Source organism: Mus musculus, chromosome 10 (assembly GCF_000001635.26).
Source record: "Mus musculus strain C57BL/6J chromosome 10, GRCm38.p6 C57BL/6J".
NCBI lineage: Eukaryota > Metazoa > Chordata > Mammalia > Rodentia > Muridae > Mus > Mus musculus.
The window spans coordinates 69819713-69838747 of record NC_000076.6 but is presented as its reverse complement, the minus strand read 5'-3'; the positions used below and the strand labels follow the sequence as shown (position 1 = coordinate 69838747).

Here is a 19035-nt window from a genome sequence, read left to right as displayed (position 1 = left end):
ATAAAAGAAATAAAAAGGAATGGAGCCTGGTAGTTAAGAAGCATACAAGCGCCAGGCAGGACACTCTTCATTCCTATAGAGACAGTGACCAAAGCATATGAGATCATTGCTCCTCTTGAGGCTATTATGAAAGAATTATTTTGGATAGAGAAACTTCAGGTGATGCAGGCATGAAGTCACCTGGTGAAATCAGAAGGTTCTAGAAGAGGCAGCTCTCAAGATGAATACAGGGGGTATCAGAAGAGAATGTTTAGGGCCACAGCAAGACTGTGCTGTTGTGGGCAGCACAGCAGAGAAACCCGGGACATCAGGCTGGGGAGGGGCAGACACCACACTGGAAGCACACATGGTAACTAACAATGCATGTGCTATTCCTCAGTAGAAAGGGGTGGGGTCCTTCCTATCCGTGGCTGTTAATGCCAGAGATATGGAATAAGCTGTTCCCTCTGCTGAGGAATGCCTAGTTATTTCTCCCTTCTCAGCGTTCCCATAAAAACTCAAGTTCACTTTAAACTATCTTCAAGCAAGGTCATTTCTGCTTTTCCCTAGAGCAAGGGCAGGCCGATTCCCTACCTTGCGGCGACAATGCAGAATTTACATTGGATTTAAATTAAATGAAAGAGGGCTGATGACTGAGTGAAGAAATTATGTATGGGAAGGGTTACTGCTAAGAGAAGGAATAAGTATACGATACCATCTTAGCTCTGCGGCCCCCCAAGCCCCATCCCTCTGGCTTCACAGCCTGCTGGACTTCTGTGTAGCTAGCATAATGGGGTGACTTTCAATATACTAATAGTGGTAAATTACATATACCTTAACATTTTTTGTTTGTTTGTTTTAGCCACTACGTGCAGAGTGAAGTAAGCCTTCTGTGACTCGCACCGTGGCACAACCTCTCTCCAGAATTCTCTGCACCTTGAAAAGGGGAACTGTACGTAAGAGGACATCTGTCAAATCTTCGTTTTGCTTCTGTCTTGGTGTCTGTCTATCTGTCCATTACATTTCATGGATGCAATCACTTAGCGTTTGCTTTTACTGTGATGGCTCATTGCACCCGAGCAGAGGTCCTTTGTGTGGCATCTGGAGTGCAGTATGTTTCTCTTACTTTTCCTGAGGTTAGGTGATAGTCTAAATGCATTTGTGTGCCACCTCCTGCTGATCCATTCACCTGCCCCTGGACACTGGGGTCTTCAGCTTCTAGGTTTTCCTGAACAATGCTGCTAGCAAGCCAGCTGAACAATCTCCCTCCACAATGCTTTCTTTTTGTGGGGTTGGGCTGGGTGTGTACCCAAAAGTGTAATTGATGGTGCCTACAATAATTTTTGCTTTCTCTCTCTTTAAAAAAAAAGATTTATTTATTTAATGTATATGAGTGCTCTATCTGCATGTACACCTGTGTGCCATCAGAGATGGTTGTGAGCCACCATGAGGTTGCTGGGAATTGAACTCAGGACCTCTGCAAAAGCAGCCGGTGCTCTTAACTGCTGAGCCATCTCTCCAGCCCCCTTACAATAATTCTGTTAAGCAAACAAACACTCAACTCTTTTCATGGGGGCCAGATGATTTTACTTTCCTATCATGTATGTAAGAGTTCCCTGGTCTCCAAACTCTTGCTAAGGCTTGTCTTAGCTAAGCTGCTACCCTAATAGGCATTCAATACTCCGTATCAATTCTTTGTTACTCTTGTTTTAGAGCAGTGGTTCTCATCGTTCTTAAGGCTGTGATGCTTTAATAACAATTCCTCATGTTGTAGTGACCCCAACCATAAAATTATTTCCATTGCTACTTCATAACTGTAATGTTGCTATGGTTATGAATTGTAATGTAAATATCTGATATGCAGAATATCTGATATACTACCCCTATGAAAAGGTCAGTCGACCAACAAAGGGGTCACGACCCAGAGGTTGAGAACCACTGAGGTAAGAGTGAAGAAGGCTTTCACACTCTGTAGACTAGGCTGGCCAGGAGCTCATAGTAATTCTCCTGTCTCGGCCTTCCAGGTACCAGGATTACAGTTGCCACCCATGGTACCCAACTCTACACTTTTAAAATACATCTTTCAAAGTGCATTTCAGTTATTCTACAAAAGATGAGCAATCTGGGGAAAAGGGCTCAGGAATTCATACGTCTAGCTAAGAGCTGCTGGCAGTTAACAGTTGCTAAGAGAGAGGCAGTGTTCTTCAGGAGTGTGGACCCACAGTGTGCCCGTGTTCCAGTGGATGACCCTATGCCCATGCATACACTGGCAGCTGTAACAGAACTCAGTGAGGTGTGATAATAAACAAACAATCAAACAACAAACAAGGATGTGAAATCACAGTTGGGAGGGGGTGTGAGGGAAGGTTCTGGGAAAGTTGGAGGGGGTGGGGTAGATACAGTCAAAATACATTTTACTATGCATGGAATTCTCAAATGAAACTAACAAAAAGAGAAATGAATGCTTTTAACTCAGGGGGTGGGGGTGGGGGTGGGGTGGGGAAATGAGGTCTGGCAAGCACTGAAGAATGAAATAGTAAACTGGGCACTGGGGAGACATCTGAGTAGTTAAGAACAATGGCCACTCTTTCCGAGGACTCAGGTTTGATTCCCAGTTCTCCCATAGCAGCTCAAAACTGTTTGTAGCTCCAGTTCCAGAGGATCTGACTCTCTCTTTGCTAGTTTCCACAGAAACCAGGTACATAGGTAGTGCCCAGAAACATTGGCAGCAAAACACTCATACATGTAAGATAAAATAATTAAATTTGAAAAAGTGTCAAAACCGCAAAACCAATTTCCTTTCTGTATATTGAAGAGTGTCATTTCAAAATTTAGGTTCAGTGAGGTTGTCTGGAGATTCTAGACTTTTAGTGATGGTTCTCATAAATAGACTGGTTTCAATAAATCACTCCAACCAGTTTCCTAACATTCTACCACCCAAACCACAAAGCCAAAACATGGAGGGCCATTAGAATGGTAAGTCTTCCTTACCACTCAGTCAACATTGATACATCCAGAGCTTATTTCCAGGTGAGATTTTTTTCCTTCTATTTCCCCCTAGAAAGTAAATGAACTTTTACAGATTTTCAGGATCCCTGCTCTTTGGAAATGTATTTTTCCCCCCTTCTTGGTTAATTGGCCTCCATTTTGTCTCCAGATAAACAGGGCACTTGCTAAAGTTTCAGACACACGTAGGAATGAAAATGGTGCCTTTGAGGCTCCTAAGCCATCAGGGCTAGAGAAAGAAGCCTCTGCATGGGTGCAAAGCCTTTGTCCTAAGGAGCAGATATGTTCTGCCAAGAGCCAGAGCCCAGTCCTCAGCTTTCCAGCCCACTGTGCCCTGACCTCACACTCCTCCAGCTCCGTGGATGCTCCAGCTCGGGTGGTTCAGAACTGAATCCACGAGGCTGGAGAAAGAGCCCGAGTTCAGATCCCTGCCCTGCCAGGTGAGACCTGGGACCATCAGTTAGTTCCTTGGTGACTTCAATATTTTCCCTCTGTCAAAATATGGAACCCCTCTGTTCTTGTGGGGTTCGAAGGAAATGCTACGTACACATGTCCTTTGTAAGCTTTAAGATGTAATGTAAACCCAGATTGTTATTAAAGTGCTGTAAACATTAAGAGAATGATTAAGAGCCAATGCTGTTTGCTTTTTTTTTTTTAAGATTATTTAAAAAGATTTCTATAATGCAACTTTGGGCAACTTGTAGACAAAGACTCTCCCAGCCTGACCTTGGTAAATAGTTTCTAATCTTGTCTGATCAGAAGAATCATGGGACATGCTTGTTAAAACCGTGGCTGGCCAAGTGCCCACTTCAGACTTTGAGAGTCAGCAAGAGGCCCTTACTAATGAACTATTGGGAAATCTGTTTTCAACCTCTAGACTCATTGGGCCTCGCTCCTCGTAGTGAAAGGCTTGCCTTGTAAGCCTTGCCAAGAATGTGTGTTCCGTGTCTTTGTTATGAGGTCACTAGATTTCTAGCTATGGGAAGCTCATTGCAAATATCCAAAGCATGGTTATTAAAGAATAAAGGATGGATTTAATTCATCCTGTACCTGGATATTCCCAGAGAACAAACTGCCAGACATCAGATTTCTCTGGCATGTAGCCTGCATGAAGTTTATAGGTAGGCACATATGGGCCTCTGGTGTCAGAATCTTCCAACTTCATTGTAACCTTATGTTGATTATATATGTATGCGCGCGTGTGCGCGCAGGCACACACACACACACACACACACACACACACACACACACACACACAGAGCTTCTTTTGTGGTGTGTGTATGTACATATGTATGTATGTGTGTAAATGTGTGTATGTGTGTAAATGTGTGTATGTGGATATGTGTATGTATGTATATGTGTGTGTATGCATATGTGTATGTATGTGTATGTGTGCACATGTGTGTATGTGTATAAATGTGTATATATGTACATGAGTGCATATGTGCACATATGTGTATGCGCTTATGTGCATATGTGCATGTGTGTATATGTGCATCTTTCTCAATTGCTCTCCAATTTACTTTTGAGCCGGTGTCTCTCCCTGAAGGCAGAACTCCCCGACTCAGGTAGGCTGACTAGTTGGCTACTGAGCTCCAGTGAGCCTCCCATTCCTCCATCATCTCCTCCAGCCCCAGGGCTGTAGCTAAGTGTTGCCATGCCTGGCTTTTTATGTGGGTTCTGGGATCCCAGCTCATGTCCTCATGCTGGCAGAGGCTGGCTAAGCTCTCTCCCTAGTCCCCACGTCACTGTTTCTTATCCTAAACTACTCCAGAGTCATGCACACGCAGTTACTTTCTAGCTCCCTGGTCTAAAATGGAAATCATTGTTATACTCAAGGGCTTACACAGAGCTCTATGTGGAAGTGGGGTCCTGTGAGGGACACTCGTCACTGCACCTCTTGTTCAACAAGGGGGGAGCCTAGGTTGGCTGGAATTCTGCATGAGTTTCTTCTTTTCAAAGTTCTTATAGTGCGAACTAAGAGATGCTGTCAGGGGCATATGTGTATATGTGTGTAGTACATATGTGTATGCATGTATGTATATATATTTATGTATATGTATGCATGTGTGTATATGTGTGCATATGTGTGTGTATGCATGTTTGGTGTCTCTAAAGGAGTAATGCCATGGTGAGTACCAACTTCTAGAGCAGCAGTTCACAACTGAAACACTACCTGAGTAGCAAAGTTATAGTCACGGAGCAGCAGAGGAAATAAATTGATAGTTGGGGTTTCTAAGACCACTGGCAATATGTGTTTTCCGATGGTCGAGACACACAAGTTGAAAAGCACTGGTTTAGACTTTCTCCACTTCCCTTCTTCCCGGGATGTGGTCTTGCTCTTTCACATGACTATACATAGATGCTTGATTCAGTATGTTTGGTCAGCTGTGTTATGGACACTGGACGACTGCATGTGGGATTTAAAGCAGACCTTCCTTATGCACAGAGGCTGAGCTACCCTCATCGCATGCTAAGCCTTGCAGAAAACCAGAAATGCCTCTAGGGTGCAAAAGATCAAAGTACATTATATATAAGTAGGGAAATGCCATAATGAAGCCTGCCACTATGCATAATATATGCTAATCGCGAACAAAAGTGTCCTCTATCAATTACGAAGTCTTCCAAGGAAAATGATGCCCCCTTATCCCTTGACAGGTTCTGGGAGGACTGTGGGGAGCACAGAAACCACCATCGGCTATGTCTCACCCACAGCCCTCTTCCACACATGACCAGGGACAGCAAGTGCACGTGCTCCCAACCAAGCCTGGCTTCACTTCCACACACCCCGCAACGTACAGGGAACACTTCTATCTTAGCTCCTCCATGTGCACCATCAATAACTCCTGTCTATGTGCTCTCAGCCTGGCTGTCACTGCCCTGATTGGCCCAATCATTCCTCTGCAGACTCAGCCACACTTGGATCTGAGATGCAGCCTCCATTGCTTTTCTCCTTTCCGTGTTTAATACTTCTTTTGTGCGCATACTAGCATGGGCTCCACCCCAGAGCTCTCATATTTGGGCTGACTCCAATAACTGTGTTTCTAGTGAAGTGTCACCTCGACAGGTTTTCCACCTATGCTAATCCACACAGGTCTCCTTCCTGAACGTGTCTTCCCGGACTCTTTTGCTTCAGAGGACCATGCACATGCCCAGAGGCACTTTCCCCTCGATTCTGAGGTTTGCAAAGTGCTAACTTCTTCTCTTTATGGGCTCCTCTGCTCTTCAACAATCCTCAAGTCACCAGAGGAGGAGTCCGGGATGAGGGTGCAGCTGAGTAACCCAAAAGTGACATCTGCGGACAGACAGTGTGGGGAATGTACTGGGATATTCCATGGGAGGTCAGCCCAGGTCGTGGCAGCCCAGTGCAGCTTCTGGAGCTGGTACTGGTGGGAAGGGAAAGTTTCTTTTCTTTCTTTCTTTTTTTTTCTTTTTCCTTTCTTTTTCTTTTTCTTTTTTTCTTTTTTTTCTTTTTTTTGTGCAAATGAGGAAAGCTAAGCTCTGCTGACTCCAGCCTTAATAGAATTTTGATTTGCAGGATTTCAAAATAGGATTTATTTAGGTCACCGAAAAAAATGCTCTCCGTACATGGATTGAAGTCCAGGGGAAATGTGAGAAGGACAGGAGGAGTTTTCCAGTTTCCATCACTTTTATTTTGTTGTTGTTGTTGTTGATTATTGGAGTTCTTCCTTCTTTAGGCTATACCATGTGACTAACTTCTTTTTTTATTCAAGATTTATTTTATCTTTATCATGTATGTGTCTGTGTGTCTGTGGGTGTCAAGGAAGCCAGAAGGGGACATCCTATCCCCTGGTGTCTCAGTTGCGAGCTGTCTCACATGGGCATGGGGAACCAAAGTCCAGTCCTCTGCAAGAGCAGCAAGTACTCTGAACCGCAGTGCCATCTCTCCTCGTCCCTTAAACACTTCTTAAAGGCAGGCTTTGCACTGCTGACCTAAACCACAGCACACCGTCCTGCAGGACATTCTGGACGTGACATTTCTGATTATTGGAAGTGCTCCAGAGACCTGCCACAATGCTACTACCTACTTATTGGACATGTGCCATGCTCTTGAGGGAAGTCTGTTTTAGAGTGAGTGAGTGAACTCTGGTGACAGTGACAGCCACCACCACAAAGGCATCAGGAGCTCCTAATGGTTGGCCGCGCATCTCAAGCAAGATGGACATGGACAGTCTTCTTCAGGTGCCAGAGTGTGACCATGTATTATGACCTCTTAGTGAACCCACTATGTGTACGACAGTGCTGTCACTTACAAGAGAGTAGAGGGGTGAACTGCAAGGCCTTGTGGGAATCTAGCAATGTGCCTTCAATATGTTCTACTTGCCATGAAAGTCAGACAGGATGGCTGGGCAGTGAGGAAGGGCCTGCATTTGACAGTGTGCTCCCTACTAGTTCTTTAGGAAAGCTGGAGTGGAAAGGTACGGTGATGGACACCTTTAACCCCAGCACTTGGGAGACAGACATAGGCAGATCTCTGTGAGATCTTGGCCAGCCAAAAGTACAGAGTGACACTCTGTCTCAAAATAAAACAAAATAAACCAAAACCCAAAAACTTGCAGGTCAGGCTGGAGGAAGTGGTACATTCCACTGGTTCAATCTCTTGGGAAGCTGAGGCAGGAGAATCACAAGTTTGAGGGCATCCTGGAATCCTTAGTGAACCCTGACTCCAAGAGTCAAAAAGGCCAGGTGATGGAGGGACCTACCCCAGACCATGTTCGTGACCAGTGCCACGTGAAGCAAGGCCATCTGCCCAGGTCCCATGTGTCCCCTTTCTCTGTTACACATTGTGTGCTACTAGGACACTCACCTCTTTGGGTGAGGAACAATTGAATCCCACACCATGTGGAAAGAGAGCAGTGTGGCTCCTGTCACTTATTTTGTCACTTCCAAGATAGAAATGTTACTGTGACCATGGCAACGAGAATATGTTGGATGCAGGGACTATGTAGGGTGGCCATGTTTCTATAACTCATATCCTTTTACCAACATACTCAAATCCTCACCTTTATTTTAATGTTTTTTTTTTAAGCCTTTGATTTGGTAGACCCTACATTGGGAGATAAACTGATTTCCAGAGCAGCTATGTCTATAAGGTTAAAATGCAAATAAATAGAAGCTATTGGTGTCTTTTTAATTCCTTTTATTTGATTTACAAAGGAACTGTAATTTGAGGGAGACGCATTTTAAACCTGTGCATGTAAAGATTCTGTTTCAGAAACCAAAGTCTCGTCCATTAATTCTGAACCAGTAAAATAGTCAATAGGAATTCAGCCATACTCTTAAAAAAAAGGATGTATGTGTGGATGTATGGATGTATATATTTATATGAGTGCTCTATTTGCATGTATGCCTGAATGAGAGAAGAGGGCATCAGATCCCATTTTAGATGGTTGTGAGATACCATGTGGTTGCTGGGAATTGAACTCGGGACCTTTGGAGGAGCAGTCAGTGCTCTTAGCCACTGAGCCATCTCTCCAGCCCCAGCAATATTCTTAACTGGGGCATGCTGATGTTCCTCTGCACACCCTCTGGAAGTTGCTTAGAGTGTGCTCTCACATTCTGAGTCTGAGGTCCTGATGGTAACACCCTGAACCCCCATGGCTTGGCTGTCCTTGACAAGGCCATCTACACATGTGAGTTGAATGATGCTCAGAGCACCTCATCCTTTAGCATCTGACATTCACCACTTGGGTTTGGTGAATGGCTTGGGGAATTCCGCTGACTCTTGTGGCATCCCTCCTTCCCCAGTATAGCTGATCTTGGGTGGGGAGCAGCTTGAAAGTCTAAACACATTTCAGACCAAAACAATTGGAGTTTGGTGAACTGGGAAAGAATCAGGCTTAAGAACAAGATCCACTCTATGTAATAGGCAGAGAATCCCAGAAGCGATGTTGTTATTCCCCCTTTGAACTTTCTAAGCTTATACTCAGTCTCTCCCAGGGCCAGGCTGAGTTCTCAACCCTGTAGACTCCACAGTGTTCAAGAAGATACAGATTTGACCTTGAGGAATTAAAAATCCCTTGTATGTAGAGCAGGGTATGGGAGGGGGCTGTTAGTGTATCTTATTACATTTCAGTCCTCACATATAATTGAGATATTAAGTATAAGAGGCTAACATGGAAGCAGGAATTTATTACATGCTTAATTAATTATAGCTTTTAAAGCACTGTGACTCTCAAGTTCTACCTGAGAGAAAAGGAAGGAAACAGGGAGGCTTCTTAATGTTGTTCACACTTAGGAACAGCCCTCCAGTTGAATGGAATGCCGCAGAGCCTTCTGGTGACTCCATTGGTATGCTGGTATGCCGGTATGCCAAGGGTGCCTGGTCATGGCAGGGAGACAAAGGGCTCTCTGGCCACATAAACACCCTGCCTTCTTGTTTTCAGAACAGTGAGGAATGGTTTTCTGAAATACATGGCTTTTTATCTTCAAAGAGCCATAGCCATAAGGATCACATTCACCGTGCCTAGTGAGGTCTGCCCTGGAAGGCTCAGAGGATGAAGCTCATGTCAAGGTCAATCGCATGGAGGCTGGTGTGGAGAGATGTCTGGGAAGCTACAGGTATCAGTGGTCTTGAAAGTACAGCACTGTAGACGTTGCACAGTGTAGATGCCAGACAGGATGTGTGACAGGCATAAAGCAGGGCTAACAGGATGCTCCAAGACTAGTGAAGAGTGGAAACCACTGGGCAAACACTTTCCCTGAGAGGCAGGTGACATTCAAAGGTCACTGTGCCACCATAGGGAAGGCAGGCCTGGGATGTGGGGGAGGGGGTGAGAACAAAGTTGAGCTAATCTCTGACAGTCCCAAAGTGTTACATATCAGTGGTGTGTGCCATACAAGCTGCTTGCCACAGGCAAATGGTGAGTGCCTGGAACATTCTCGAAAGGTAGGACATGAAATGTTATGGGTCCTACTATCTAGCCCTGATTGGCCTGGAACTGCTTGTGCAGATCACAGTGGCCTCAAACTTGTAGAAATCTGCCCGGTTAGTGTGCTGCCACGCTCAGCCCAAAGGATATTCATTTTAAATTCCGGTTCAGTTAAAGTTAGCCACTCAGTTAACTAACTTAGTTAGTTCACTCAGGAATGGCTTGGACAGTCTAGGTACAGAGTAAACAGCTCTTGCTTCTTGCTTGGGTTCCAAGGGTTCTCAAAGTAATGATAGATCACAAGAGCCAGCTATACCAGGGCTTGGTATTTATAGCCAGGATTCCAATTCAGAATGTCGCAGAGATCCTTGGACACAGATGTTTGCTGGCAATATTATGATGTGTTATATGTATTCATAGGTATGTATATAAGCATGAAATTGTCAAAGCATTAATTAATAAAATGTGTAAAGTAGAAGTGTGGGTTTTTTTTGTTTTGTTTTGTTTTTTTAGATTTATTTATGTAGCCAGGCGGTGGTGGCACACACCTTTAATCCCAGCACTCGGGAGGCAGAGGCAGGCAGATTTCTGAGCCTGGTCTACAGAGTGAGTCCAGGACAGCCAGAGCTACACAGAGAAACCCTGTCTCAAAAAACAAAAAAACCAACCAACCAAACAAAAAAGATTTATTTATGTATTATATGTAAGTACACTGTAGCTGTCTTCAGACACTCCGGAAGAGGGCGTCTCAGATCTCATTATGGATGGTTGTGAGCCACCAGGTGGTTGCTGGGAATTGAACTCAAGACCTTTGGAAGAGCAGTCAGTGCTCTTAACCTCTGAGCCATCTCTCCAGCCCAAAGTAGAAGTGTTTATGCATTTCCATATCCATATTCCATATATACATGCGTACATATATTCAAAGGTTTGAAGTCTACATTCGTTATATTACTTCATTCCCCAGTTCCTCACAGCCACCTGGCAACAAGCGCTTGCTTTTTCTACTCCATCCTTCTAGACCTACTCTGTCTGTTTTAATCTGTAAGCCACCTGGAATCTTCTAGAATGAACCTCCAACCCTTCCAGGGGGCAGACTAGGAAACACTAAACAGGAGCACATGCGAATCTCCTTCAGTCAACAGGAGGGACTCGACAAACATCCACTGATTGTGATTTGGCCTTTCCTCACCCCAGCCTGTAAGTGGTCCTTCCCGGAATGACAATCAGCAGGACCTCTGAGGTGTCTCAGTTATAGACTCATCCCCAAGAGAGGGAGGATTTGCAATGAGAACGAGGGTTGGGCATCAGTTCAGACGGTGTCAGAGCTGTCTCAGATCAGGCTGCAGAAAGCTCACGCTGCAATGCAGCATTTAGCAGTTCTATAGGGGACCCAGGGATGGTGTGGGTTAGCTGCTTAGATGATACAAGGAGCCACACTGAAGGTGTCAGCTGAGGCAGTTTATAAATGCAGGGCAAAGTCACAATGCGAAGATTTAAACTGTTAGGGTGCAAGTCTGGGAGATATGGAGCCCCCTCCAGTTGTCAGAATCTCTCATGGGGTGTCAGTCCATTTGCCTCCCCTTGGTCATACTGGTTTGTGTCTGTCCCTCGTCGGTTTCAGAAACACCTACACCTGCAGGTGCTATCCTGGCTCCTATTCATCTGGCTTTTGACTAGTTAATATCCACTCTCTGGGTCCTTATAGCACTGCCACCAGCCTATAGCACTGCTACCGACCACAAACCTAAATCTGCAACAGTTCAGTCCTCCTTCATATCCAGTCACGGTAAGCACACAGAACCCCACACCCCCTCCCTAAAGACAAAGACTGCTTCTGCTGTTTGGTATTTTACCCTAAATATCTCCTACACCACCATCCACACCTGGTTCTCAGTCTGTGATTTGTGGTTATAATTTGCAGCTGGTTCTTAGCACATAAAATTGATCGGTTACCCTTCATTGTTCTGAGCAGCGTGAATGTGACCCTAATTGCAAAGTTTACCTTGCTTCTTTCCAGAGGGAAACCATGACCGAATCTGCCTTTGAGTATAAGTAGGGAGAGACCTCTGTACTACTTAGTGCAATAGGCAGATTCCTAGGGATGGAATTACTAGGAATTTAGAACGTAAGATGGGCAAGCTCCTTTTAAAGAGTCCCCTCTGACATCCTAAAGCCAGCCAGCCATCACAGCCAACAAAGAGAAGCAGAGGCTGTTGGGAGTCAGCAAGAGTGCAAGGCCTAATATATAACCCAACTGCACTTCAGCCTTTGCCACACAGTGTCGAGAGCCCTCATCAATCAGGACAGGCTAGGGAGGATGGCTTTCGGATCTAGCGAAAAGCAGCAAGTGTGGTATATTTTATAGCAACCCAAGTTGGTATCTTGTTTTACATCACTGTTCAGTGATGCATGTGAGGTTAACATGCAGGTCTGAGGTTTCCATCGATCTTCAATCAATAAAGGATCATCGCTCATAATGAGTGCAGTCACCACAGGGAGGGAAATGGACACACTTGAGTAGCCTAAAGGTTTGTGACAATACTGTAATTCCCTCTTCATTTGCTTAAGCATCCTCTCAAATCTTATCCTCAGCAGCAACAGAACTTTCTCACTGAAGGCAGAGGCCAGCTTCAGAGACATCCAGACATGGACTTCCCAAGTGTTCTGATTAAAAGACCTGTACTGGCTGAGTTGGTGTGTCAACTTGACACAAGCTGGAGTTATCACAAAGAAAGGAGCCTCCCTTGAGGAAATGCCTCCATGAGATACAGCTGTAAGGCATTTTCTCAATAAGTGATCAAGGGTAGGAGGGCCCATTGTGGGTGGTGTCATCCCTGGGCTGGTAGTCTTGGGTTCTATAAGAAAGCAGGCTGAGCAAGCCAGGGGAAGCAAGCCAGTAAAGAACATCCCTCCATGGCCTCTGCATCAGCTCCTGCTTCCTGACCTGCTTGAGGTCCAGTCCTGACTTCCTTTGGTGATGAACAGCAGTGTGGAAGTGTAAGCTGAATAAACCCTTTCCTCCCCAACTTGCTTTTTGGTCATGATGTTTGTGGAGAAATAGAAACCCTGACTAATACAAGACCTTAAGTTTTGTCTATGCTGTGAATTATACAGACAAACCCAGAAGGCCAAATCTGAACTTTAGTGCTAATGCAGGCTAATGGAAGCACTCTGAAGTTATCCTTCTGGGAGTCAAAGGTGAACTCGGAGCCAAATGGAGGGGGTAGCGGAATTCCAAATGAGAAGCAATTCTTTCTAGCCACTCAAACCAACAATGCCTTTCAATGCTTGGATGGCCACAGTGGAGATCTACTGGTGCCACCTGAGTACTTGCTAATTTTTCTCTAGAACTAATGAACCGTAAGAAGACTGGGCAACCGCCTTCTGTCAGATAAGGGAGATGATGGAAGTGACTTCATTCTTTGAGTCTGAAATCCTGCTTCCTCTTAACCATCAGCCCGAAGATCAGGGCTAAGCCCACCTTACCTGTTAAATAGGGATGAACTCAGCTTTTCTTCTGGAGATAAAATGCTTGGCCTAGTCCTGCCCACCTACCAATGATTTCAAAGGTGATTTTACTTTTCCTGCCTCACAGCTCGTACTGGCCTTACACGCCACCTCACCTCAGCCCATCTTTCTAGAAGATGAGCTTGCCTCAAAGATAATGCCTTAGGTGTCATGGTATTTAGATGTCATGGTGTTCAGATGTGGGGGTGCCATGTGGTGGTGGTCTGTCCCTAACTTTCTGTGATGGGATAGTGAATTCATATCACTTTATTAGTCGATAGTGAATCAATATCACTTTATTAGGTCTATATCCTTTATTCATCTTACAAGTAGCAAACTTAAGACCCACAGCAAATTTCATACATGTATACAATGGGTTATGATCATAACCACCCTCCGATTACCCTCTCCAACACGTCCCTCCACCAACTTAACCCTGCCCACCCCCAAAATAGCACATTGAGTCAAATCAGTGCCACCTTGCACAGAGGTCCGGGGTCATCCACTGGAACACAGATAACCCTTTATGGTCACAAATCCCTGAGAAAAATGACTCTCCTTCCTCTAGTCACCGTCAACTGCCAATTGCTTCTCAGACAGAGTGGAGTGCGTTGGGGCTCCTCCCATACCCATGTATGGGTATAACTTCTAGCACTTCTACAATAGCTCACACGGACAAGTGCATGTAGTTCCCCGCTGTGGGAATGGCAATCACTTACATGTATTTTCTCTATAAGAGTTTATTATCTGTGATCCATCCTATTGACATACACTCCCAATCTGTGTTTACCTCCCCTTTTTAGGAAACAGGCATCCCTATATAATAACAAGAGGTATGCCAGGTAAGGTAACAAGCCTGATTTCTCAATGACCGGAAGGTCATACTACCTATCAAAGCCATCTGAGATCCCTTGAAGGTGGGACACTTTGCCACGCATGTACTCACCCGTGCGGTGAAGTCCACAGCAGCCGCTCGGTTTAACAGCAACGTGGCCACATTGATGTTCCCATAGTGGGCAGCTATGTGGAGCGGGGTGAAGCCACTCTGTGAAGAAAACGGGACAAATGGTCGGTTGGTTCCTTCCAGCTCTTCCTGTGCTCAAATAAACACAAGGGAGCAAAATATGCCAGGGGTCCACATTCCAGTCTGTGCTAGGCTTGGGCCAGGGTCAATGGTGTGTAGGGTTTCTAAGGAAACCCACGCTCACAGGCAGAGGGAGAGCCAGGGAAAACCCAGGGATGGAGACTGATGAATTCAAGGGATCCACTAGCAGAACTGTGCGGAAGCCAACATCTCAAAAACCCTTATAGTTCACAGCTGTGTGGCTCCATTACAACTGCTGTGTTAGGCAGGTAAAAGAACTGGCCATGGAGACTTGAAAATAAATTCAGTTAGCTTACAGGACAATTCAGGTGAGCTGACAGTAAATGCCAGTCTTAAGAACTAAAGCAATCTGGGCGTTGGCCTTTAGAGGTATTAAACCGTCAAGGTATGATGTTTATATCAAGGAAGATCATGTTCTACAGACAACAGAGATGCTCATCTGTTTTGTTAGCGCCTGCCTGCTCAGGCACACAGTTTTAGGGATGCTTTTCTGCCATGGTCATTTTACGTCCTTAAAAATAAATAAATAAAAAGTCAAACATGCAGCAATTCATTTCCCCCATCCCCCCTGCCAAATCGGAACCTAAAAGAGGTGATGGGTGTCTGGTTTGTTAGCAAGCTTCTTAGCCATGCTAGCCATCTCTGCCTCTCAATGGAAGGTGGGTCAGCTTGCACCGTTCTGAGAAACTCTCCTGTTGCTGACACCACGGAGGGTAAGGTGTCATGCAGAACCCTAAAGACTGAGTCCCGGAGGAGTGGAGCGACAGGGGTGTCTGCAGCTTTAGGTACAGCCGATAAGCATCACAAGTGTCAGAGGCCTTCGTCTCTGCAACAATACTCATAAGGTATTTCGAGGATTCCTAAATCTTCCTTCCCAATGCCGAGTTCAGCTGCAGAAAGCCCTGGCCATTCACCTGCTGTCTGCTCTCGCACATGCTCCTTCAGGGCCAGGGGATGGGTGAAGCAGGATTCTAGCCTACAGAAGGCAAGGCAAAAAAGGAGGGGCGGGGATGGGCAGGATGAGGCAGCAAACCTAGAGGATGGAAAGCGATGAAGCAGATCCCGATTATACAAAAATAAAAACAAAACAAAACAACAAAAAAAAAAAACAAAACAAACAAACAAAAAAAAAACAGAGACAGATACATAAATATACCTCAGTTGCTCTATTCACCACCATCTAGGTTAACACATTGGGAGGCAAAGAGGAGGAAAAAATGAACGGTTAGTTCACTCGGTGACGTGGACGGCAGGAAGCTCATGGCAGCTACGGGATGAAGATGGAAGCTAAGATGGAAGGGGGTCGGGTGCAGGAAGAAAGCTAGACTCCACAAAGAACGGCTACACAGAGACTTAGTCCGTCGCCCCATTTTCCCCCTATGGACTTCCAAGCAAGACTACGGGAGTCTTCGGCTGTGGCTCTTTCCCCCAGGCAAGCTTCCCACAGCGCATGCGCCCTGGCTGTGCTGCCTATCACCATAGTGGTCAACACCTTGGAAGTTTGCACACAGGGTCACTAGCACTTTATAGCGTGGCTCTCATGTTTGACCTGCACTGTTCAATACATCCCTTCATGAAACCGGAAGGGAAGAAACCGTGGAAGCGTGGAAATTCTTTTCTTTGGAAGTTGCCTCCCTTTTGGCATGCATAAGATACCACAGCATGGACAGCATTCTCTGGCTTCTCAGGCTGAGGCACGGGGTGACAGTGTGGGCTGGCACGGCAAACATGTTCTCATCCCTTTCAGTGATCTCCTATTTCTTTTGACACAAGCTTGCCTGGAGGGAGACCCGGTGTTCCCAAAGGTTGCCTGCGTGATTTAAGCCAAGGATGCGAAAGGCTGACACGATCGATCTGGCCCTACCTTTGACTCCACGTCCGCGTTTGTGTCATTCTGCAGGAGCAGAGCTGCTGCCTTGGTGTCGTCTTTCCGGGCTGCGATGTGGAGGGCTGGGAGGCGCACTTTTCCCTTCGTGTCGTTCTCGAGCAGGAGGGACACGACTTGGTCATGACCTTGTTGCAGAGCCACGGCCAATGGCGTGAAGCCGTCCTACAAACAGAAGGTTGTATCAAGATCAGCCAAGGTGGGTACTTTCTTAGGATTCTGTTATCAAATCAGGGATGGCCAAGGACCAGTTTTTGTTTGGGGTTTAGCAGATTTAAAAGCACATAAGCACATACCCATTACTTAGTTACTTCTATAATAACGTGTGTGTGTATACACATATACATATATTCAAGTTTAAAAAAAAGAAATTTTTGTTTATGAACTCTTTCCCTTTCCAAGGCTATTAATTACACACTAGTTGGAAAAAAATTAAAAACATGTAACGGTGCTATATAAATAGAAATGATGTCCAAATGTCAATATACATAAAGCAATCTTACGAAACAGTATTGTCAAGCTCAGATTTTAAATGAGTTGTGAACTTCCTCGTCGATACTTTAAAGATGGGGTGAGGACTCATTCTGACCCAGCCCATGTCTGGAGGACAGTGTGGCTGTCACCATACTAAGAAAAGTCTATGTGAGAAGCTCTTGGCCTCTCTAAGCAGTGAGGGGGAATTACTCACCAATCACATAGTATCCAACTCCAATAGTTTGTTATCTCAACTGCGTGCATTTACGGGGACGATAGGATGTTGTGACTTATGAATACAATGGAATCACGAAATTAAGGTACTAAGCATACCACCTCAAACGCCTAATACTCTTCTAGTGAGAACATTGGAAATGTACTCTTCCAGCACTTCTGGTCTACACAACATGCTGCAATAGTCACCACACCGTGTGCCAGATCCCCACATGCCATGCCATAAGCCTTCCTTCTGGATGACATGTGGACTCTTTGCCCAGTAATTCCTAGTGTTCCCCACTGCTGAACCAAGGGTGCCTGTGCTTCTGGGAGTTCAGTGAAATGTAATTCCAGAATCTATCTGGATGTACATGCATATTCTGTGCATTGTGTTTTTATGCTCCGAAGTTCCCTGGGACTTGGCAAAGAAGAGACAGGTATAGATTCCACAGAGCTTTGTTAGATGTTGCCTGGGATAGTGTTGCTGAGCAGAGAGAGGAACAACACAGGAGGAAGCACCCCAACAACATCTCACATGGTACTTCTACCATGGCTTCATTTCTATAGACCCAAAGGAACGCTAAAGGTGATTTTTATTGGTGAACAGATGGGCATGTTTTCTCATCATTTTTACTGTCATCATGGTTCTTTCTGTAGTCCTCTGGTGCAAGTATGTCAGTAGAGCATCAGTGAGGCAGAAGAGGGAACTAGGTACCTGAATGCTAATGAAGACATTTATCATTCAATCCTTTGCTGGGAAATTTATAAAAGCCTCCATCCTTGCTGGACTGAGTACACAGCACCACATTCATATTCAAGGATTGCATAATCTCAGACAAGGACTGTCAGGGACATTTCTGCGTAGTTTCTTCCTGTGTGGATCCTATCCATGAGTTTCACCACTAACTGAGGGTGGATGCAGGAATTCCTACTTGTTCTCTTCCTTTCTGAGATTAGTACTTATGATTCTATTATCAAATCAGGAGGCAATGGGACAGCCTCTCTCTCTTCTTTGTATTTGGTTCCCACCTCCAGTCCCTTTCTATAGGATCTGGCTACCCATTTCTCTCAATTATACTACCCAAGAAAACAAGGAGGAAAAAGGCACTTCTATAATTTTTAGTGAGACAGCAAGCAGGACAGAACCCAGATAACAGCAAGATGAAATCACAGCTTCATCCCTATACACGTGGAGTGTAGACTACAGCATAATATAATTTAAAAAGATTACTTCTTAATCTCTTAATATAAGATTATATATATTAATGTATTTATGTTAATGTATATAAGATTATTTATTATATACACAAGGATCTATCCAAGAGTCATTTTCATAAACATCCCAGTGTACTCATCTATGCAGTTTTTCTTTTCTTTGTATTTTGTGATTGAAACAGTACAGATGAGTTAAACTTGAGGTCCAGTGCACACCAGGCACTGCTGCCTGCTCCATCCAGAAATGCCATGCATTTGTTTTGAGGATGCATGTGATAAAAGAATATCTGTATGAAGAGTCAACTCTGCACCCTGCTGAAAACCTTGAAGCAGGCTAAGAGTAGGTCTGCTTTGAGCCTTAACCAAGAGCTCTGTCTTCACTGGTCCAAACTGTGAGCCACAGAGCTCAGGCATCAGGAAGGACTTTGCACTAGAAAAACCGCACAGCAGATAATCCTATTAGTACCAATAAGACCGTGCAATTCTAGCATAAGCCAATTAAGGACCCAGCGACCCTCCCTCACCCCCCACCCAATTTGAGGTGTTAATGGCTAAACTTTGTGGCTCTGGTTTTGCTTGACTTCTTGAGAGAAGTCAAGTCAGAAAGGAAACATGGCCAAACTTCTTGAAGGTAGAGCTTGGCCCCAGTGGGTACCGGCCACAACCTCACCGCCACCACAGCATCACTGTCTCGTGGTGGGAGTGATGCTAACCAAGGGTTTAATGATTGCTTGTGATGAGACAACCATATTTAA

At 45.0% G+C, this 19035-nt stretch overlaps 1 protein-coding gene across 50 annotated transcripts in view; it reads right to left on the bottom strand.

Annotated features, from left to right (window-relative positions):
* Positions 1-19035, bottom strand: part of Ank3 (ankyrin 3, epithelial) — a 493951-nt gene that overhangs the window by 188689 nt on the left and 286227 nt on the right. For 33 of the 50 annotated variants that reach the window (XM_011243299.2, XM_011243291.2, XM_011243290.2 and 30 more), the window contains exons 6-8: positions 16355-16540; positions 15647-15670; positions 14332-14430 (exon numbers count right to left, since the gene is read on the bottom strand). The exons of 1 other annotated variant lie outside the window; for it this stretch is intronic. In XM_011243299.2, the coding sequence (XP_011241601.1) occupies positions 14332-14430; positions 15647-15670; positions 16355-16540 (309 nt within the window). The remainder of the gene's footprint in view (positions 1-14331; positions 14431-15646; positions 15671-16354; positions 16541-19035) is intronic. 16 more of the 50 variants (NM_146005.3, NM_170688.2, NM_170689.2 and 13 more) reach the window with 1 other exon arrangement.